This window comes from Ictalurus punctatus, chromosome 11 (genome assembly GCF_001660625.3).
Source record: "Ictalurus punctatus breed USDA103 chromosome 11, Coco_2.0, whole genome shotgun sequence".
NCBI lineage: Eukaryota > Metazoa > Chordata > Actinopteri > Siluriformes > Ictaluridae > Ictalurus > Ictalurus punctatus.
Genome location: NC_030426.2, coordinates 16,798,236 through 16,821,772, shown reverse-complemented (window position 1 = coordinate 16,821,772; position 23,537 = coordinate 16,798,236). Strand labels below are relative to the sequence as shown.

At 39.6% G+C, this 23,537-nt stretch overlaps 1 protein-coding gene across 2 annotated transcripts in view; it reads right to left on the bottom strand.

Annotated features, from left to right (window-relative positions):
• Positions 1-22,414, bottom strand: part of pbx1b (pre-B-cell leukemia homeobox 1b) — an 85,246-nt gene extending 62,832 nt beyond the window's left edge. Inside the window, exons 1-2 of one of the 2 annotated variants that reach the window (XM_017480391.3) lie at positions 20,654-22,414; positions 19,085-19,158 (exon numbers count right to left, since the gene is read on the bottom strand). In XM_017480391.3, the coding sequence (XP_017335880.1) occupies positions 19,085-19,158; positions 20,654-20,841 (262 nt within the window). In that variant the 5' untranslated portion in view covers positions 20,842-22,414. The remainder of the gene's footprint in view (positions 1-19,084; positions 19,159-20,653) is intronic. The other variant, XM_017480392.3, reaches the window with a different exon arrangement.
• Positions 22,415-23,537: the final 1,123 nt, after the last annotated feature.

The window sequence follows — 23,537 nt, the reverse complement described above, 5'->3', positions numbered from 1 at the left end:
TTACCTGAGCGTGGCTACATCATTAGCACACGGGAGAGGAGGAACGAGCTGGGAGGATTCAGCTCATTAACTCATCCACCACTGTTTACTGTGATTTTCTTCCACTGTGGTGTTACTGCATGCAAAACCTTTGTAATTGTAATTGTGCATGGTTTGTTTTCTAGTGAAGAATGAGGGTGGGAATGTTGTTTTGTTGTTTTTGGATCCCCAGCATGCAAACACAGCCAAGTCATTTCTACAGAAGTGAATCTCCAAAAAAAAAAAAGAAAGAAAAAAAAGAGAGCATCCTCGTGATTTACTGCTCATGCTGGTTTGTAGATGAGCCGTGATTGATCACAGTGCAAGAGGCTGCACTGGTCTACTGTCGATCAAACGCTCCTGTCAGCATTTAGCCATATAACATGTGTATTTTCCACCATAGATCATAAACATTCGTCTGCTCTATGCCGTTTCGGTTTCTGCCGTCTGTCACTAGATGGGCAACGGAGGGACAATCAACACAATGGGACATGTCAGTGAAAATGAATAACAATCAAACGTGTCAGAGCTGATTAATAAACATTCTGTCAGCATGCCGCTCCTCTCCACCCACTTAAGCGCAGCCCTAATTCCCCTCAGTCTTAAGGGGATTCTAGTTGGAGAAAAGTCTCAACCTGCCATAGGGAAGTTGAAGGAAGCGTGGGTATTGGTGGAACAGGAATAAATTAATGATATGATTAGCATACAACCCAGTATCGTGCTTTTCTGAATATAACATCCTATTTAAAAAAAGAAATAATGATATTACATGCCTTATATCACTGCAGTGGCAGTGGCAGGGTCCAACTATTAGGTAACTGACAGAACATAGTTTAACAACAGACATTAAATATGGTTTACGCTGATTTATACCTGTGCACCACGTCGGGCGGAAAGGTGGTGCACGGCTGATCATGACCTCAGGTTACTGCCTCTTTGGAGTTCTTCCAATTTTCCCTGTGGGTTTTGCCTGGGTTCTCCCGTTTCCTCCCATCATGCTGGTACGTGATTTGGCTTCTCTAAACTGTCCCTAGGTGTGAATACGTGTGTATTCCCACCTCATGCCCAATGTTTCCAGGATAGGCTCTGGTCCAAGTTCAACAGCCTTATGGCACTGTGTTTGTAGCAGTTTGAAAAGACGCAGAGGAAAGCAGCATAGCTTTCACCTTCCTTATGCAAAGTGTCGATCTGGATATGATTAAATTGGGGTGAAAACAAATTTAATGGCAGATTTCAATAATCCATGATCCAATGAAAAGAAAGTTCAGGATGAATCCCCGCCCACTGGCGTCAACTACTTTGGGAGGCATCGTGAGCCAGACAGATAAAGAGATGTAAAATCAATCATCTCTGGAAGATGCCTTTCAGCCATCTCACGCTTCTCCTACACGCTGTCAGCACATGTTACTGGCTGCATCATTATATATAATATCTTGTCAGACATGTTAATCACTGGGCTGGAATATGTGTGTATTCATTTTACTTATCATGATCATTCATTCTGAGCAATGGATCAAAATGAACATACTGGACCAAAAAAACTACAGATAACCTTCTCACAGTCATGCACAGAAATGTCAATTAGAACAAATGAGGGTAAACAATGGAATATTTAAAATAGTTTAGCTAAAAGTTACACATCTCCCCCTAGCCCAAATGTCAGCTAAAACATGTTTGCTTCTTTAGTTTTATACTAAAGCTATGATGCTAATGTGGCTAACATCTAAGCGAAGCTTATAACTCCCAGCCAAAATGAAATCCAGGACTGCCTGAGAGCCACTTCTGAGGCTGTGAGCAAAGCCCTTAAACTTAGATTGAAGTCGCCCTTGCTTGTTAATCATTTTGACATAACATGCCTTTTTAAATAAAACTGCATTTTAATAGTGCCTTTTGTAATAAAAAAAACAAAAAAAAACAGCTTTACAGATGTGTGATGCAGCTAACTCAGCAGAGACAGATCATCCTCCTCTGGCTAGCACTGGGGATGATGAATTATTTTATACTGAAGAGCTTATACAGAGTATGTTTACGGTTATGGTTATATACTGGTTATCACTGGACTGTAAAGGAGTATGTAAAGGAGAAAGGCTTTACATTAAGTCCTCGATTAAGTAAAAGAGAACATTTATTAAATGCATGAATAAATAATAATGATACGTGATTTGCGGAATGGGTTTGTCCACACCATTTTTTTTAACCTCTGGGTCTAAAACTATAGCTTAAAATATGTTCGTTGAGAAAGCCCCAAAGTGAATAAGTGGAGAGATAGCCGGTGAGCATGGCCTTGTATAAACCGGGTATTAAAACAGATGAGCATACACAAATAACTGTGCCACGGCTTGTGCTGACGGAGTTAAAAAATGAAGAGGAATGAAGCGACACAAAACTCTCTACACGCTGTTAATATTTTATGAGGAGCCGTCCTGACACCAGGCTGTATATCTCTAATTTGTGAAGCAGGCTGAGGGGGGAAAGTAAAAATGCTGAAGGATGGAGCAGGATGAACAGGAGAAAGGTGTAAATAAAAGAAGACGGAGGAGAAGAGTGAGGAAGAGCAGCGTAGTGGCACAATCGTGAGGGGGAAATGTGGTTGTCAGTGTGATGCGCAAAGCATTTGAAATGGCCCATTTAACCGCGGTGGTGTTTTAGCTCTCGCCGACGCCCCATTTGCATACTTCATGACGGCTGAAGATGGATGGAGAAGATCAGCGTCATTGAGACAAGTGTTTTATCAAGGTTACGTTATCCTCCAAACTCTTAACCTCGCTTTATCTCTTGCCTTCTGTCAGAATATGGAGTTATCAGGCAGTCTAGTCTGAGTGGGGAGAGAGAAAAAAAAACAATTAGATGCACAGCAGCGGGCTGATGAAACTGTGACGAGGAGATGCTGACAGTGCCGTCGAATGGCATTTTCATTATGAATACCGTTTGGCATCTCAGGGAAAATGATGCGCCGGAGGCCAAAGCCACGAGTAGGCTTGTGCTGATATTACATTTTCATGTCAATAAATGCCTAGCATTTTATTACACTTACTATATTGTATTTATATATATATATATATATATATATATATATATATATATATATATATATATAAAAATATACTAGTATCTGTTTGCATTGGCCAACATTTTAATTGTAAATGAACCTCAGTGGCATCTCATTTGGGATTTAACCGAATTATGGGATAGAGAGACAGAAGGACACATGCTCCTGTAGATTTGTCGGAAATAAGGACCCTTGGAAGACAGCTGTCCTCGTGTTGCCTTTGTTCTCTCATGAACACACACGCTGTCTAAGTTTTCTCACATAGAATATAGGAATAGTGACAGATTCACTCGAACAAAATTCTGCGGGTTTGAACATCGCAGTGTATTATATACCAATTACTGGAACGTGTCTATTGGCACGCTCGGCTTTCGGCTTTTATCCCTGAGAGCTACATGAAACACAAGTGGGGATGCAATAAAATAAGCATACGTTCTTATTCTTAGCTTTTTAAAATCTCATTTATTAGTCTTTAGGCTAAATCCACATTTGTTTCCACACAGCAGGTGAGATCACATCTGCTAGAGCTGCTTATGAACGTAGTATGTTGCGTGTCGGGAGGTGTGTGTGTGTGTGTGTGTGTGTGTGGACTCTTATCCACATGACTCATGCCTGCATTTCAGGCCACTGGTCATAAAAATGCCATTCCAGCTTTACCAGCCTGAGAGACAGAGAACCAGAAAAGAGGGAGGAAGAGAGTCACTGTACATAGAAAAGAAAACATAGAGAGGGAAAGACTGAGCAAGAGAAATAGATGAAAATGAAGAGGGGGAAAGAGATCCAAAAGGAAAAAAGAAAACCTGAACTCTGACATGAAATCCTGATAATCATATAGTGCAACTCTATGATTATCTATGAAAGTGACTCCATATCTACTGTACATGACATAAAATGGGGTCAAAATAAGAGTGTGTGTGTGTGTGTGTGTGTGAGAGAGAGAGAGTGGGGGGGGGGGGGGGTAGGTGTGTGTGTGTGGCTTAACTTGGCAGTGTTTGATGTCAGCACACTGCCTCAGATCATAACCTTTCCAACAGCAGAGTCCTGAAGTGACCTTCCCAAACAAGAAGCACCTGTTCCCGCTGCTGCAGCACTGCCAGCATTCGACAGGATGATCGCTGCTCAACTGCTGAGCATGCGCTGGAGAGAACAAAGCTAGTGCTCTGTACAGACAGGATTGTATCATTACTACTATGGAGTTATTTTCCTGTCAAAACTCATTGTACTGATGACTTTTTACTTTGAGTTATTTACCTGTCAAAACCCATTGTACTGATGACTCATTACTTGGTCAACTGCAAATCAATAATCGGATTATATAAATCTACATAAATTTCACAACGCTAATTTTTACAATTTGCAAAACTCCTTCCCCCTTAAATGCCTTATGCCCTTAATAAATATTGGTTCTTATAAGTATGCTTGCCTGGTTAAATTAAAGGTTAAGTAAACAAAGAAAACTAAGTAACCTTGGTTATAATAATAATAATAATAATAATAATAATAATAATAATAATAATAATCAAGACACCCCACCTTGTGCCTCATGCCCCCTGGGATAGGCTCCAGGTTCACCGCAACCCAGTAAGGATAAGCGGTACAGAAAATGAATGGATGGATGGATAATCAGGACATTGTTGTGTCTTATACCAGAGTGTGGTTGACTCCTCAAATCTGAATGTGTGATTAATTTTATACAACAAAACAGCTCTGACTGTACACTCACTCACTCACTATCTCACTCTCTCTCTCTCTCTCTCTCTCTCTCTCTCTCTAATACACTATTGTTGGCAATCTGCTGTGAAATAAGAGAAATCAAACACTTCAGGAGGTGAAAGAAAAACACTCTGGATCTGGCCATCCATATCACGCCAACCCATTGTGGATTATTTTCCTATAATAGCACAGCCCAGTTGTGTTTTACTCCTTACCGGAATATTGCACTTAAGATTCTTTCTTAGAGTTATGTCTGTTAAGGTGTGAATGAGACCTGGAGCAGAACACAGTTAGCAGAATTCAGTTAGCTAGCAGATGGAAGGTTAGCTAGTTCCCTAACAAATAAGGATAAACTTTGGATGCCATCATAGATTCTGGGAGGCGGGGCTTCATGTATGGGAGAAATGCACTTTGCTATTGTATGTCACTTTGCACCTGTTAGAGCTTGAATTCTATCCAATGTCCCTTTAAGTCCTACATCCTCTCTAGTTGCATTGGTTCTTTCATTTGCACTAATTGTGATCAGTCCTGTCTGCAGATTTGTTGTGATTGGTGTATATAAACATATATGTTTGGTGTTGGTTAAAATTTATTGCACTGTTCTGATGTATGTTCATTCGAGCCTACATTTGCAGTTCCGTTTCTCCTCGGCTACAACACTTGCGTTTGTTTTTGTGTGTGTGTGTGTGTATCGGGACATGGGCCAAAAGCGATGCACTCTTCTGCTCCAGAACATTTGCTTCCTTTCGAGGGGGGCACGAGGCTCTGCACACTTCCTCGAAAAAATGTTCCCCTGCCACTGATGCCGTGTGCTGAGGGGCTATTTTAAGACACACACACACACATACACGCAAGCACACACGCATGCACACACACGCGCACCTGCGACGGGACTCTCGCAGAGCTAGGCAGGCCGTTAATTGGTGTCAGTTTTGGTAGAAGCTCACCACAGCAGAAAGTCACAAAACTAGTCTCCGATGACATGGCAGCAGTAGCCGCCATCTTTTTTTAAAACATCCTTATTTGTTTTTAATATCCATTACACGTTTGCTTATAATCGGTTCTACAATATAAAACAATATTGTTATCAAGGGCACTTTAAAAATCTTCTCTGTCTATCATTACGCAGATATATGTGGACAGCACTGATGTCCTCTCTGCTAGGTGAAGTCTCTCTGCTAAGGCTCCTTATTTGAAAGAGGGTTGTTTTTTCCCCCACGTGTGTTATTAGTTATTATTAAAATTATACAGTATATCTTTAAAACACTGAAATCACAGAAGCCTGCAATATATATTTTTTTTTAACGTGTGTAATATTGACTGGCAATTTTCTTTGTAAATGCAAACTCAAGTAGCTCACTGAGGATCATTATTTCTGTCTTAAGCTCATCATTAGCAGAAAGAGAACAACGGCAAACTGTGCGACCTCACACCAACACCCTATAAACCTCTCCAATTACCACAGCTAAATAATATCCGGTTCTGTAGTTATTAAAGTGGGAGGAAGCCACTACTGAATCTGCAACTGCCAATATTCAGAACCCTGATATCGGGATTGTATAGACAAAGAAAAGATGGATCAGTGGCTGCTGTATCAATAAGTCAAGTCGTAATGCCATAACCTATTTAGCAGTGTGTTTACGCGGCACGCTGAGACGGCTGAGCGATAGGTAATGTTATTCCTCAGGAACATTTTCCCCCTCAACACAACAGGGAGACGGGCAGACATAATGAGAGACAGCGGCTTATTACCGCCATATATTAACGTGTCTAATTATGAGCGATTTGCATAGACGGGCAAATCCTTAAGAGAAAGAAATGGAGAGAGAGAGAGAGAGAGAGAGAGAGAGCGCACACGCGCGAGAGAGAGAGTGCGAAAGAGGGAGGGGGTGAAAGACAGAGAAAGAGGGGTTGAGAAAGATTCTTTAGGGGAAAATCTCATGATCAACTAGCCATGTTTTTTGCATAATGAGCACGGCAAGGAAAATCTGGTCTGTGCAATAGGACGATTAAGACGGCAAGAAGCTTCATCCCAATACATTCGAGTATTGGACGTATTTCTATAACATGTGCCCATTACTCGCATTATTATTATTATTAATATTATTTTTTAAATTATTATTAAATAATAATAACAACAACAACAACAACAAGAATAATAATAATAAGGTATTTTCGCCATAAGTCAAGCCTTATTCTCAAACAGTTGCGATAAGAAACAAACATTCTACTAGGCAGTCTTGCCACATGTATTTAGAGGGCAGACATCACATCTGGATCTGTTGATATGCTCCCAACATCTGGTTCTTCAATGCATTCGAGTAAGCTTCACAGAATAATAGCTTTGGGTCAAAGTGTGTGTGTGTGTGTGTGTGTGTCTCTGTGTCAGAGATCGAGAGAGAGAGAGAGTATGCGATGATAATCAGAGGGAATCATTAAAGCAGCTCCAGAGTGACTCTATTATTTCTCTGTTTCAGGTGGCAGTAATGTGGTGCCTTGTGCATTGTAGTGCACAGTTATCATAAAGGGACTACACACTCATACACGCACACTCACAAGAACAAAGAAACTTATCTCGGATGTCACGCTGCTTAACACAATGCGCTGTCGATAACTAGACACATACAGATATTACATTTCCAGATCACAATGATTGTCGATAATTAATCACAATATTATAGAGTAACACTAAAATGATAAGAATGGCATAGACACGCACGCACACAAAGAAGGAGAGACAGAAAGAAAGTAAAGGAAGAGTCCAAGAAACAACGAGAAAGAGAGGAAGAGTACAGGGCTGAAGGAGAGAGAAAGATTGTGAAAAGGAGGAAAAATGAAAAAGACAGGAAAGTGATCGAAAGGAGATGGAGTGAGAGAGAGAAGGGGGGGGGGGACATGTCAGAGCGAACGTTTTATGACGTTAAATATCGGATGCAAATGAAAAGAGAAAATCTATCATAGCTGTAATGTGGCCTGAAGGGAGAGCGTGGTGAGAGGGAGACAGGGAGTACGGTGATGTATGGACGAGGTGGATGAGAGGTGAAAAGCGTGGCGAGGTGGAGGGATGGAGGGATGGCAGGATGGAGGAATGGAGGGGGGGAAACAGTCCTGGCAGACTCCTAAGAGCCCAGGGCGAAAGTGGAATAAATGTTGATTAGTGTTGATTTTGTCCGACGAGCAGCCGGCGAGTGACGGAAGGACTAAGCTGCAGCGAAAGGTGGCCATTAATCTTGGTCTGGTTTAAGTTGTGTATATTAATTTGTGTCATTTCCACTACGTGGAGAGAGGCCTCTCCTTCTCTTTCTCTCACTCTGCTCCCCTACTGCGTCTCTCTCTCTCTCTCTCTCTGTATATGTGTGTATATGCGTGTGTGTGTGTGTGTGTGTGTGTGTGTGAGGGTTTGGTAGGCCCATCGGTGGCTCACAGCAGCAGCGAGAGGGAGGAGAGGAAATGAGATTCCGAATCTCACATTAAAGAAAATGAACTCCTACGGGGGTTGGTATGGCAACCGCATTCGTAAGAGAGAGCACCGGTTTAACGTGCTACAAATTTGAAGATTCGATTAAACGTGTAGCGCATTAAGGATGCGGGGGGCTGAAAGCTGGAACGCTGAGCTTCTTACCCACGTGGCTGGTTAAAAAAAGCTTTATGAAAAAGGAAAGCAGAGCCGAGTGATAACATCTCCACTGTGCGCGTGTGATGTGCTGAACGCTGTGCTTTCAGCTAATATGGAGGCAGCATTGACTGCTAGAGCTGATAAGGAACCCAGCCAGCCACTGATACCAGTTTCAGCCAGTTTCATCTCTATATATGATGCATATCTATTTCTATAAATATTAAAATGCCATATATTCTAATAGAATCAAAGGAAAATGCTCGGTGCATGCAAGCTCAGGATGCAAGCGCAGGATGCAAGAGGCTCTGACCAGCAGCTTTCTTCCTCTCATACCAACACACACACACACACACACACACATACACACACTTGCACACGTAGACAGCTTCATCCAAGAGCTCTCAATCAATCGCAGTGAAAACTCGATGTCATAGTTAATTACCAAATTGCATCGGGGCTGAATTTTGGCAATTAAGCTTCTTAATATGATTAACACGTCTCAATTAGGCCGCTGACAATTTGCATAATTCATAAGGTAATGCGATTGCGCTCTGGTGTATGCTCCGAGATAACAATACTAAACATGCTAAATGCGAGCGCCGTCTCTCTTGACATCCATCTCCACGATTGCTGCTCGCCTTAATCGCGTTTTAGATACAAACGCTGGAAAAGCCACGCTTGCACAAAAAAAAATACACTTGTTACAATTATACAATGATGTGTGAGTGTGTGAGTGTGTGTGTGTGTGTGTGTGTACTGTATGTGTGTGTTTGTGTGTCTATTATGCGCAGAATTAGGTTTTAGCGTTTCCGCTCGGAGGATAATTAGCCCGTGTGGCTGAGGAAACAGCTGTGATGCCCATCTCTCACTTTCTCACTCGCTCTGGTGGAGGATGGAGTGAAGAAAGACAAAAGCCCTACATATTACCAACAGGCCATGTTTGTGTACGTGCGTGTGTATTTGTGTGTGTGTGTGTGTTGACGGCATGTGAAGTGCCAGTTTACAGTGCCGTGGCTCTCTGGCTCTCGTCACACAGTGACGTGAGGAGGTTTTATTTTAGAGAGAGGATCAAATCATTAGGCCGGCTGTTTCGCTTTTGCTGCTTGGTTAGAAGGACATGATATTTTCACATGCATTTTCAGGATATGAGTGATTAAGGATAATCATTTTTCTGCTCTTCTAGAATGTACTGTTTGTAAAGATACATACAGTGAAATTCAGCAACTGTGTGGTTCTTGTTCAACAGTTTCACATCACGGTCCGTATTTCTTCTCTTCGGCCTCACACGTACTGCCGGGGACGTTCTGCTCGTTTCAGACCTAATTTTACTCCCCTTACAAGTTTACAAACTTCTGTATCGCCATCAGGAGGTCTACTGCATGACTTCATTCATAAACCTATCATACAAATGAAATGGTTTCACTCGTTCAACATTTCTTAATGCAGACTTGTCTTTTTCGAAACATCGTGCACATATTTAAAAAAAGACAAACTGCCTGTATTAGGACCACCTTCAATACGATATCTACAAATATAACAAAATTGCATTCGTTTGAACGCCTAGTCTTTTGCCACTTTTGAGTGAGCGAGAATCTGATCCAAGCAGTTGTGCTGAGCACTTGAGACGTTTAAGGGTCTTAAAGCCTGGATGCAGCTCTCTATCTGTCCAAGGATTCAAACTCATAACTAGAGCTGCGTGATGTGGACAGACACAGCACACAGCAGTTATACTGCAGGGCGTCATGCCTTGACGTAGCGCAGTTAAAGATTTGCTCAACATTCATCTGGACAAAAATAATCGCTTTGTGTTGGATCATGCTATTGCTGCCATTTATCAATATGCGGAAAAATCAAATTATGTAGAACTTCTGATCGGCGCTCATAGGACACAATAAAAATAAATAAATCTGGAGAGATCTGCAAAGATCAACAACGCGAAAACATTTAAGGAACAATATACTGTGTAGTGCTACTCATAACCATCGCAGAACTTGTCTGGCGCTGTTGAATAGCACATTATCATCACTTGAATTTGATGAAAAAGATATTAGAAGGGAAGTGAAATCGTGAAATAGCTGACTATAAACACCTTTCCACTCGTTCTAGTTCATGCATGTTTTTTTTAACCCCTATTTACTGGTTTTAACTTATCAGCAGAAGACCGAATGTGCATAAAGAACATTTAATTTCCCTTCTTACCCAGCTCACTATTTAATTCAGTTCAATTCAGTTTGATTTGTATGGCGCTTTTCACAACGGACATTGTCTCAAGGCAGCTTTACAGAAATATATAAACACAGGATACAGATTTTAAGTGTGTGGATTTATCCTTATTGAGCGAGCCGGTGGCGACGGTTTTGAGGAAAAACTCCCTAAGATGATATGAGGAAGAAACCTTGAGAGGAACTCATCCTCTTCTGGGTAACAACGGATAGTGTGAAAGTAAAAGAGAGTTCATTAAAGTTTTAACATGAAGTCTGTTTGTTGAACTAGTCCACTGTTCACTAAAGGAGACTTGAGTGCAAAGTTGAATGTGGTAATTGCAGTACCAAGGCCATAGCAGTAACCACAGCGAGAATGTCCATGTGGAATTGAGATCCCAAATCATTTCAATGGTACTTCAAGTGGTACCATCCTCAACAATCTCCAGGCTGTAGCCTCCAGTCCACTCCCTTCTCCATGATCATCAGCAGGCCTGCTGCTACTTTTAGATCCAAAACAACTTTTTCACACTTGTTCAACATTTGTCCATAACACTATGTGAGTATATATGGAAAAAAGATTTGCATTTTATAACTGTTCACCTAATAGTTTTAGATGTATGAATCCATGTTTTTGTCCTTCTCAACCTGGCTTGTATTTTAAAGCAGAAGAACACCTTGCTCTTCGGGGGGGGGTTTGTTCTTTTCCTTGGCACGGTGTCAACCACACGTTAATGGTCACTGTTTTAAAACCACTGTGATGAAATTGCGTGGTGTATTTCATTTCAGCGTGCGCCCTGGTTCCCATGAAGTGAATGGTGCTGACTGAGAGGCCTGGCTAAAATGATTTACTCCAGCTGTAATGAGCTATACAGCAGTAACCGTATACTATGACTACTGTCACCTTTAACGCTGTGCAAAACGCAGCACAGTCTCGTGGTAATCAGATCTCTGGCTCGTTTCAGCCTTGTCAAATATTCCTCCGTCGCCCTCTCTCCTCACCCCATTCTCACCCTTCAAAAAATAACATTACATCACCCCACAGCTCTCTCTTATAAATGGGTCGTTCCCCAAGGGCGTGAAACCTTACGCTGGTCAAACACACGCCGCTGGAAAACAGGCTCTTTGTTGAGAGAAGAGGTGTGGGGGGTGGGGGGGTGGGGGGATCACGCGGCAGGCCAGTCTGTCTCGAGCTGGATGCAGGAGGACTGCTGTGGTTTGACGCAGGTTTATAAGATTTAGATTTATAACAAATGTAAAATGTTTACAGCTCCTTTTCTTTTCCAATCTTTCTCGGTCCGCGTTTGTTTACAAGTCCGATTTCCAGAAACCTGAGGAAAGGACTTTACTGATTATGATGCTATGAGAAACTCCATGTTGGAGAAAGCAGAGGAGAATGAATTGATTTAGTACGTAATTCGTTTTCAAACGTCGCTCAGTGGAGAAAAACGGGAAGGGAAAATGAAAAAGTCACTGAGTGCTTTAACAGTTTCCATAATGGCTCCATTTATGAAAGGGGAAAACAGAAAATTAGGAAAGCGTGTGAAGTGAAACTGGAACTCAAGAAACTATTTGTATCCTGTTTATTTATGTACGCCAGGAGCGGCGTGCGAGTGCTACTCAACTCTTGCCATTCTCCTGTTTGGTTTTTTCTTAGCCGAGGTTCAAGGCAGTGTCACGGAGCGGCATGCGTATGACGTTAGGCAACCGCACGCCTTGACACCATCCGTAAGTGCCTGGAGATCCAAGCATTTGTTCCTCTGAGACTAGTTTCTAAGTGTCAGAAGAAACAAAACCCGAAAAATCACACTCACACACACACACACACACACACACACACACAACAAAGAACATTTGCACTTTTTCCTTTCAAGTGCAAGCCTGGGTTATGTTATTGCAGTGCGTCATGTGGAGTAACGAAAGAGTTTGTGAGTGGTGTTAAAGTCTGAGTGTGAGAGCGAGAGAGAGAGAGAGAGCGAGAGAGAGAGAGAGAGAGAGAGAGAGAGCGAGAGAGAGGTGGAGTTGGGGCTGTATTTTTGGAAAGCCGTCAAAGCTCCTGGGACTGGAGGTACTCTGACAAGGCACGGCCATTGTTTTCAGCACAGTTTACCAGCTGACCTTTCTCTTTCTTCCGCTTCCTCACTAAAATTAAAATGAAATTATGTGTACGAGTCAGTATGACAACAACTGCCATCTAACATGGCTTTCAGTACATCAATGTACTGTATCTGTATTGAATGTGTTTAAAATAATGGGGCTAGGGAAATAACTTTTTATACCATAGCCACAGAATTCGCTATAAGGTTCAAGCAAGCATTATTTCATTCATTAGTAAACGCTTTACCCAGGCCAGCGTCCTTATCACAGAAACACTGGCAATAAACTCTTACTGGGACACCAGTTCATCACCTTTATACGCTATGATTTGCAGCTCTCTGGGTTTGATGCTTAGAGTACAAGAACAACAAAACTACAGAAATAGATATACACATGAATGACAGAAATGCACTGTATAATATGAAATCATATATAATCCATATAATCACGAAAACAAAAGAAAAGTAAATCGAGTCATATCACGTATTTATAGCTGTGATCTAAAGCTTGCAGTACTGTTTCACTGTGTGTTTGGCACTAATCCAGAGTTTTAATAGCTTATTTTAAAAGTGACATGTTATTCAGTTTCTTCTTCTATTTGAATATGGTTCAGTGAATTCAGCGCCAAATAAATGTGTATCTTTCCATTCATTTTTGAACAGTCCAATCTAGTAGGTCTGTTATGACAAAAAACAAGCCAAAAACAGGGCTGTAAAATGTACAGATGAGTGACAATATGACATTTACACATTTTAAATAAGGAAGTGTCTTCGTTACATACCGAGCCATAATGAGCCTCCAGAACAGCATCCATTCTACAAGTCTGCAGGAATGGACCATCACTCTTCCACAAGATATTCACTCAGTTTTGATGATGATGATGATGGTGGTGGATAACGCTGTCTAGTTCAAAATCTCCCACCGGTTTTTCCTTTAATTCATGACCCATCTGCATTTTTATCATTTTTTCTACATGTAACACATTATCAGGATATGAACCATGATCAAAATGTAATGTCTGTGTAAAGTACACTGAATTCCATTGTGCGAATATAAACATTTGCTACACAAATAAATTTGCCCTGCCTCATATTACCAACACTGCAGTCCATAACCAGCATTAATAAGAATAATCGTGACAAACTCACTATAGGAAAGTAATGCACGGAGTATGAAGCTGTGTGGACAAGAACACAGATTGAGAAGCTGTGTGTGTGAAACAGCACTCTGTTCCCTGAGTTGAGAGTGAAAATATGTGAGGAATGAACATGCATTCTGGGTTCAAAAGAGAACAGTGTCAAAAGTGAAGAGAGGGGAAAAAAATCCGACTTAAAAAAAAAAAAATCCTGCTTCTATCAGTATACGAAGTCAGTAAGAATAGAAAAACAAAGTGTAGGTCATAAGATCAGGTCGTGCCCTCAGACCATGCATACACTCCCCTGCAGGCGTCTACTATCACACCGATTGAGCTTGAAACAAACACACACACACGGTGAATTCCAACAAATAACAAATGAGACAGAGCAACAATGTTCTGCCAGAAATACATTTCCTATCTTGGATTACAAAGACACTGTTTGTATTAATACTTAATCGTTCTGTATAAACTGTTTAAAAATGTAAACCACAAAAGCACAAAGCATACAGTATTTCAGCTCATTCATGCTTGTATTTCATATCACAAGTAAGATAATCCCTCAATTATCTTCCTTATGATACAAAATACTTTCATTAACCATGGCAAAATAGACCATGTTATCACTTATATTATGGTGTTATTGTTGTCACTAAATATACTGTGTTAAACACACACAGTACACAAGCTTACAAACCATTCCTGTGTACCAAAAACCATTTCAGAAATCCAGAAATACATGAGCACATCACATTCATTCTGTGTGTGTATATGTGTGTGTGTGTGTGTGCGTGTGTGTGTGTGTGTGTGTGCGCGTGTGTTGAGAGGTAAAAGTGGGTGGTAAGAGCTGATTATCTGCTCAGAGTTCAGATTGTCATTATAATGGAGTGATTTAATGCTATTTCGTTTGCGCCTTCATTATTTATCTTTTTCCTGCCCAGGATCTGCAGATAGAAAATAGATAGTAACTATCTCTGGTGCAAAGCAATTAAAAAAAAAATGACACAGTAACATTTTAAAGGCTGCTTCGCTGTACGTTTATGAACTCCTTCACAAAAGAACTGTTAGACTTATGCACATGACTACTTTACCGTTACCTGTTGGATTCAACATTAATACCTCAGTACAGTTCTATACAGTATTGGCAGTAGGTTGAAGAGTTGTAGCACAAACTATAATATACTAAAAAACTGGCATAACAGTCATTTTAACTGATAAAAGAGCACAGAAACCAAACATAAAAGGTTTGAGTAGATGACAGATACCATGAAGACACGGTGATGTGAACAGCACGACCAGTCACACTCACTGTTTATACACACTTATGTACACAGAAAAAATAAATAAATAAAAAATAAAACAGCACGCTGCTTAAACAATGAGCCACTATTGATCACTATGAGGTAAACGTCCTTGCTAGGTTAGAATGTAAAGCAGGAGTGTCAAACTCAGGGCCTGGAGGACTAAAGCTCCACAGAGATTTGTGGTTTCCTTCCTGTGACACACCAAACTCAGCCCATGAAGGAGTCGGTAATTATCTGATGAGCTAATTGAGGTTGACTGTAAAAATCGGCAGTGCCATGGCCTTCGTCACTGGAGTCTGTCGCCTTGAATGTTAAAATTGATTTATATTATAAAATACAAGCATGCTGCAACTCTATACTGCCGTTTTAGAACGTATAAACTTTTATAATGTATAGAGCTACAGTTATATAAAAAAATGTTAATAATAATAATAATAATAATAATAATAATAATAAATAACCAAATCACCATAACTGGACCACAGTCAATTTCATTAAAATGAATGCTAACTGTGCTTATTCATGCATGTGCTAGAAATAAATAAACAATTCCTATTAATAATTCCTATAACAATGCCATCATTACCCAACCAAAAACAAGCAATGTAAACACCGTACCATGTTTGATCATTCTAGCATAAGTAGTGGAAAACACACGGTTTTATACCTGCTTATCTTCTAGATATGTTCAGTATCGTTCATTAAATTTGATAATTCAAGTATACTCTGACTAAAAGCGGCCTTTATTAATCAGTCCATTTGTTCTATATCTGCATATGCAGAAACACCTAAAATATCTGAAACATTCGCTAAATAATTAGGTGTAAAATGTCACTGTGCAACCTGGACATAATGCCAAAACAGTTTGGTGGTAACACATTCACATACTGTGCTACGGTAAAACGAACAACACTGTGTTTCTCCTGACGTTCATCAGTCTCGTCCTGATTCGAATAAGAGAGTAGAAACTTGGAAATACTTCAGATTGTTTTCTTTTTTTTTTTTTTTACTGTGGTTTTGAGAGCTGTTTGTGTGTTGCGCTGCTCTCTGTGAAGACTTGAATCATACTGAAATTTAAACATCCAAACATAACATCAACTCACTGTAGTGATATGCCAGTGATCTCACAACATGCCACAATATTCAACACGCACCGCATCGCATATGTATTCTCAATATAAAACCTCCCCTGTTTCGGATATGCTGTAAAGACTACTGCTTCCTTAGTTTGGACAAATGTAAAAACAACACCATCAGCAGAGTGTGAAAACATTGTAACACAATACTTGAAAACATTTTCCTAATATGTATAATAATAGTATAATATAATACGTCTAGTTTATGTAGGCAACACATGTGTCCTTCTTGAAGAAGGCGATTTTCTTCACCAGATGAAGACTGAAAATGTACGTTTGTCAAAAATGGAGGACAGGACTATCACTCAGACTGAGAAACTTTTTCTGGGGGGAAATATAATTAAAAAAAAAAAAAAAAAAACAATAACATAAACCACAATATAAAACTACTTTGAAAATAATTATAAACTCTTTTCAACTCCGGCGTTTTCAAACTGCTCGAGCAGAGCCAGCCGTTGCGCTAGAGCACGCTTCTGAAACTCTTCACTCCTTGTAAATCACGGCGCTAACGTGTTGCATTAATAAACACCAAAACCTCAAACAGCTGGATCATATAGATTTCAACACTCGAGGAAGCTTGTGTAAGAAATGCAGACACTTCACTTTTTTCCCCTCCTACAGTCTTAAAGTAGACAAGGTTGGAGCTAAATATTTTGCTCAGCCTAATCTCCGTTGAGAAGCGGGGAGGAGCAAGGACAGCCGTGGGATTCCCCTACAGGGTTTTTTTTTTTTTTGTCCAAACTAAACACACACGCCAGGAGAGCTCTCCAGCAAGAGAGCCAAACAAATACACCTCGAATCTAAACCTTCTTAAAGCCCCATCACTCAGCGAGCACAGTGTATACCTGCGCTGTCTTACAGTCTTGGGTTCTAGCTTTGACCTGTGAGCCGTAGCAGCACTGCTCGAAATGGGAAGGTGAGCTTAAGGGAGAAAGACAGAGTGAGCTTGTCTGGAATAGGTCCATGTCACCCTGAGCTCGAACTCTGAATGAACCCGAGGAGGGAGTGAAAAACTCTGTGCATAGCTACGTCCCCCCTGCTGCTGCAAAACAACACAGACAGGGAAAAAGGGAAAGGCAACAGGGGTGTTTGACTTCAGTGCAAACGCCACGCCAGGGCAGCACTGCCGCCGAGGAAGCTGAATAAACGATGGCGCTCACGCTGGAGCTATCTGGCTGGGAGAGAGCGTTCAGAGAGAGATATCTCCTTTAGATATCTCCATCCGTTTTATTTCACGCACTAATAACTGTGAAAAATGCCTGAGCCTTTTCTGTGATGGAGTCTCAGGCGCAAATTCAGCACTCTTCCGTCTCTCCAGATGTGAAAATAAAAAGAGCTTGCAAATCTGAAGTCTATCTGATACGAGGTTCAGGTCGCACGTGGTCGCACGTGTCATTTTATGTTGTCAGCAAGAAGGACTGGGAGCATGGATATGACCAAATGGGTACGTCACAAATTAATTCCTTGAGTGTTTAAACCCACACACACACACACACACACACTGACACACACACTGACACACACGCACACACTGAGGAAACCTGGCACCTGGTAATTTAGCCTAATCATTAAACACTTAAAATCATGCAGGGCAAATTTTCCGCCACGTTTCTGCTCAACTTGCCTCTGCAGCTCTTAAAGCCAGAATGTAAAAAAAAAAAAATTGATAAGGGAGACAGTGGAGAGTAAAAGAGACATTGACAGAGCAGTAAGGCAGAAACATCTGTACACAAGGAGACATTTTCAGCTGCAAGAGCGAAGGCTACCAAAACAAATCAAACAAAGTGTTTACTATCTACAAGTGGGCAGTCGCTGCATTATAAACAGAGATACACGTTTAGATACAAAGCCATCTGCATACGGAGAGACATTTTCAGCTGCAAGACGCAAATAAGCAGACCATTAAATATAGGCTTAAAGCCTGTAGTGGCTTTAAATCCTGGTCCTGGGGACCCAGCGCTTTGCACATTCTGTATGTCTACTTTATTTAACACACCTGATTCAGATCATCAGCTTGTTAGGAGAGAGATTCATGAACTGAGCTGAGTGTATCAGATATGAGAGACATACAAAATGTGCAGCGCTGTGGGTCCCCAGGAGCAGGATTGAAAACCACTGGGCTAAAGGATAAATGAGCTAAGCTTGAACAGAGCAGTTGTTGGACTGAAAATAGGAAAAAGAAAGAAAGCGAGGAAGACTTCACTTTAACTGAGTGGGGGCTAGACTCTTAATAAGATTTCTCACTTGTAGAAAGAAACACTAAATGACTCAATCGAGAACCAAGCCTTTTCCTGTGTTTTCCTTCAGTTCATATCCATTAGTGCAAAACTTAAGTTGCCTCCATGATGGTGTAGGCCTTTTTCTTCAGTCACATTATAATACTAATATTAATATTAAATATCTTTCATTAGTTGTTAGTCTTAGTTAGTCTTTCATTATAAATTTATCCAACATTTAAAAACACTAAACCGAGGACACATATCCAATCATGTATGTGTATGTTTGTGTACATATTTTATATATATATATATATATATATATATATATATATATATATATATATATGTATGTATGTATGTATGTATGTATGTATGTATGTATGTATGTGTGTGTGTGTGTGTGTGTGTGTGTGTGTGTATGTATATATATATATATATATATATATATATATATATATATATATATATATATATATATATACACACACACACACACAGAGAGAGGATAATACAGTGTGTTAAACCTGACCTCTTTAAAATATAGGCTAAATGAGGATTCATTACAAAAAGAAAAAAAGATATAAAACATGACTGACCTGTTTTCTCTTTTATTTCACACAGAACGTTAAAGAGCGCGGGCTTCATCCTGTGACAGTTCAGCGCGTGCTTCCTAAAACAAAAGGTAAAATGTTCGCGTGAACAGAAGCTCGCGCTGTGATTTTCCCGCCTTGTGTGCTTGATGAAGACGCCATGGCCTGTGTGTGATCAGACACTGCTGAGAATATTTCATGCTTTTTTACTTTCATTAACTATTTACAACAGCCGCGAACATTTTTAAATTCGTAATAATTCATTAAAAGAAGTCACGATAGAAATAAGTTACCGTTAGTATTATCATTATTATGTTATTATTATTAGCTTATTGTAATGTTGGTGTTCATCTTAATTTAACAGTAGGCCTATTAACGATTATTGTTTAAAATTAAAAAAAAAATTAAAAAGATTATCCTAAATTGATGAATTATCCTACACGCCATGGTCTTCTCCTTTTTATATGCTAAAGCCGTGTAGCATGGACAAGTCCCAAACCGCATACTGCCGCACTAAGTGGCCTGTCAGAAGAGTCCACTACCTGTGGTAACTACAGTAAACTACTTATATATACACTATTTAGCTATCGTACTACAGTGCGGTTTTGGATGTAGCCGCATTCAACGGCCAGTCGTCATGGTAACCGGGAAAGCTTTGTTAATAGCTGCTAAAGGCTTAGCTAGCTCTTTAATAAACATTAAGTTATTGTACAGATACATTTTGTATGCTGGTGAGCTTGTGTGCTATTTTATTATCACTATTATTATTATTATTATTATTATTATTATTATTATTATTATTATTTCAATAAATAGCGACAAGGATTATTAAAACAGTTATATTCAGTAACAATGTAAATTGTAAATATATTTTAAAAACCAAACAAACAAACTTTGGAGCTTCGTAACGTTGACCTGTATTAATCACTGTCCCGGTAACAGTCGACTCAGATAAATAAAATAATTATAAAGTGTATTTTTTTAAATAAATTAAGTGACCACCAGGTTCACTTTTTATTATTATTTTTACATTATCATAGAAAAGTTGGATTTATTTTGAACTTTTATAATTTTCAAATGAAAACAAAATTAAATGTTTTTATTGTGTAGCTATTGGGACTGTCTATAAAATACAGCACACAGTTGAGGTTTCTAAATTCAAATATAAATGACAAACAGTAAGAAACCGGTACAAATCAGGTCACAATTTTAAAAAAAAGAAAAAGAAGAAAAAATAAAAAGAAAACACAGTTCAAGCCCACACATTTTTATGAAGTTATTATTATTATTATTATTATTATTATTATTATTATTATTATTATTGCGGTTAATAATAGTACTTAGTAATGGTAATATAAATAATAATAATAATAATAATAATAATAATAATAATAATAGTAATAATAATAATAATAATGCGCTTAATTTATGGGCTCCATATTTAATGCGACTTAATAAGAAAACTATTTAATGCGACATAACTGTTACAGTCCACTCACAGTGATACTGTGTGTGTGTGTGTGTGTGTGTGTGTGTGTGTGTGTGTGTGTGTGTGTGTGTGTTTTGACAGCTTACCTGGCCTGCGCTTCGTCCAGACTTTGGTCTGTAATGGTCATGATTTGTTGTAAAATGTCTCCGATGTCCTGCTTTCTGCCGTCGCCGTCGGCTCCTCCGGTTCCCTCCTGCATGTGCTGAGGCAGGCCGGGGTGCCCTGCCATCCCCACCCCGGCGTGAGAGTGCATCATCCGCGGCTGCTCGTCCATGTCTGCCGCTTCCTCTCCCTGCAGCTTCGGCTAAACCTCACGTCTCAGTCTGTCTCGCGCGCCCGGTCAGCGGTGAACACACACACACACAGGAGTACAAGCTTGCCTCTGGACTCTATGAAATACAAGCTGAACTCTACTAGCCGGTTTGGACTTCAGCTGTGAATTGCAGCGCGTGTGTAAATTGAAAGCTGTCTCACCGCGCGCTCCGGTTAATCACAGTGGGTGAGATGTGAACTGAACACTCTTACAAGCAGCCGCTCTCAATTCGGTCCATCCTCTCGCTTTTGTTACACGTTAACAGCGCAAAGACCGACTATGGAGCATAAACCCCGCCCGCGCAAGTTGATTGGAAGGATCAGAACCACCAACTTCCGCCCGTCTTACACGATTGGTTGGTTGTGACCAGTAGCTCCTCCTCAGGTGCTTCTCTTCGAACGTCAATCATGGCGCTGAGAGAAGACGTTAAGACGCGGGAACGAGCTTACTATTTACTGCTCTTCCTGATGCTACACTCACCAATGTTGCATTCACATGCTGGAATTCTGGTTCACTTATTTCTAACAAAACATGTAGCTTTTCTGAACATGGTTTTTAAAAACACCGAAATACCTAACATTCAAAATTTGATAGTCTACTTCTAACAAAGTAGACAATTTTTTTTTCCTCAGCAGTACAAGTGCTTTTTCATTAAAAACAGCATGGCATCATATAAGACATAACTGACAGCAAAGCATGTTATTATCAAGGTGGAGTTTGTCTCCTTTCCATATTCATGAATTTACTGAATTTAGACCAAGTGCCTTTCCAAAACAAATATCTTGAAATAATCATATAAAGCATATACATTTCAGCATAACCGCACAGTGTTTTTTAACATCAAGTACAAATACTTCCTACCTCCTAAGTTGGCAGCTTTAATTTTTATGAAATGACCCTCATTCAAAGTGATTTACAGCAAAAGTTATTAAATAATAATAAAAAAAGAAAGAACGCAAAAAACAAAACAAAACAAAAAAAAACAATCAAGGATGGCCATAGCCTGCATATTACCCATATAATTTGTATCACCAGTTGCACAATAGATAGCTAGAAGGAAACAATGTAATTTTACAACTGTATTAATTGGCATTATAAACATAAAACAAAAGAGAGATATTGGATTTTATGCATGCAATCATATCAGCTCTTGTCTTTGTCTGCCATATGACACCAACCCAGCTAATTGGATATCAGTGAAATCCTCTTTTTTCTCTCCAAGACACCATTACATTTCCAGCCCAATGCCAAGTAGCACATTTATTCTACAATGGAGGATAAAGTCCTTTCAAAACAACAGATTTTCTCCTTCATTCATTTAAGTTGCTGCTAAGTGAGTGTGCTTTAATTCTTATTAAAAAATAACAAATTCAATTGCATACAGTGTTTGTGAATTGTGCAGGCCTACATTAGGATAGCATTATATTTCAGGGCACTCCTATATAATTCCAGGCATCAAACCTTACGAATGCAGTCTAACTCCACACAAACCCATTTTGTACAGCCTGCTACATGGTCCGTGAGATTGTGGTTTTATTCTGGTGCTCAGTGCAATGTGTATTATTTTTTCCAGGTATGTTGGAGGCCTACGCTTGGCTGCGTTTGCTTGCCTCACCCTGATGTAAGCCGATGACCCATAGTGTGCAGGCAAGTGTGTGTGTGTGTGTGTGTGTGTGTCCAGGCTGAAAAGTGCCCTTCAGGCCCACCGAGTCCTCCATTCCGCTCTTCCTGCCATGGGGGGCTACAGTAAAGGGGCAAAGCACGCACACCCACACAGATAGTCTCAACTCAGCCTGCATGACTGAAAGATATCTGTAGCATAGACTGAAGACTGAAGACTGAATGATATATACTTAAGAATGAACGACTGGTTTATTTTTAAACTTGAAATTAGGTCCTGAAGATGAATATATATATATATATATATATATATATATATATATATATATATATATATATATATATATATATATATATATATAGTGATTTAATAATTGCATTATTGTCAGAATTTTTTTAGGGTTTGAGAGTATACAGTAGCTGTGTGACAATATACCATAATAAAGAAATCAGAAATGGCTATGTGTAGAAAATGACTAAGAATTATACTGTATTACAAATGAATAGTATACATTTTAAAACAGGATCTTTTATTTATTTATTTGATTGTTTGTTTGATTATTTATTTATTTATTTATTTATTTATTTAGTAAATCTAAGTAAAAAGAACCAAAAAGAGCTAAAGTTACTGGGCTCAATAAAAATGTAATGCAAACTGCAACACTGAGTAAAGTTGTATACTCACTGACCACTTTAGTAGGAACATCTGTTCTCCAGCTCATCATGCAATTATCCAATCCATGTGGCATCAGTGCAATGGGTAAACTCATGCAGATACAGGACAAGAGCTTACATTAATGTTTATTTCACCCATCAGATTGAGGGGGAAATCTGACCTCAGTGAATGTGACTACATATCTAGAATTTACACAGAATGGTGTGGAAAAAAACCCAAAACAAACCATCCAGTGGGTGTCAGTTCTGCAGGTAGAGACACTTTGTTCATGTGTTTGGTCAGAGAAGAATGGCCAAACTGGCTTGAGCTAACAGGAAAGCTATGATAACTCAAATAGCCACTCTTTACAACAATGGTGAGC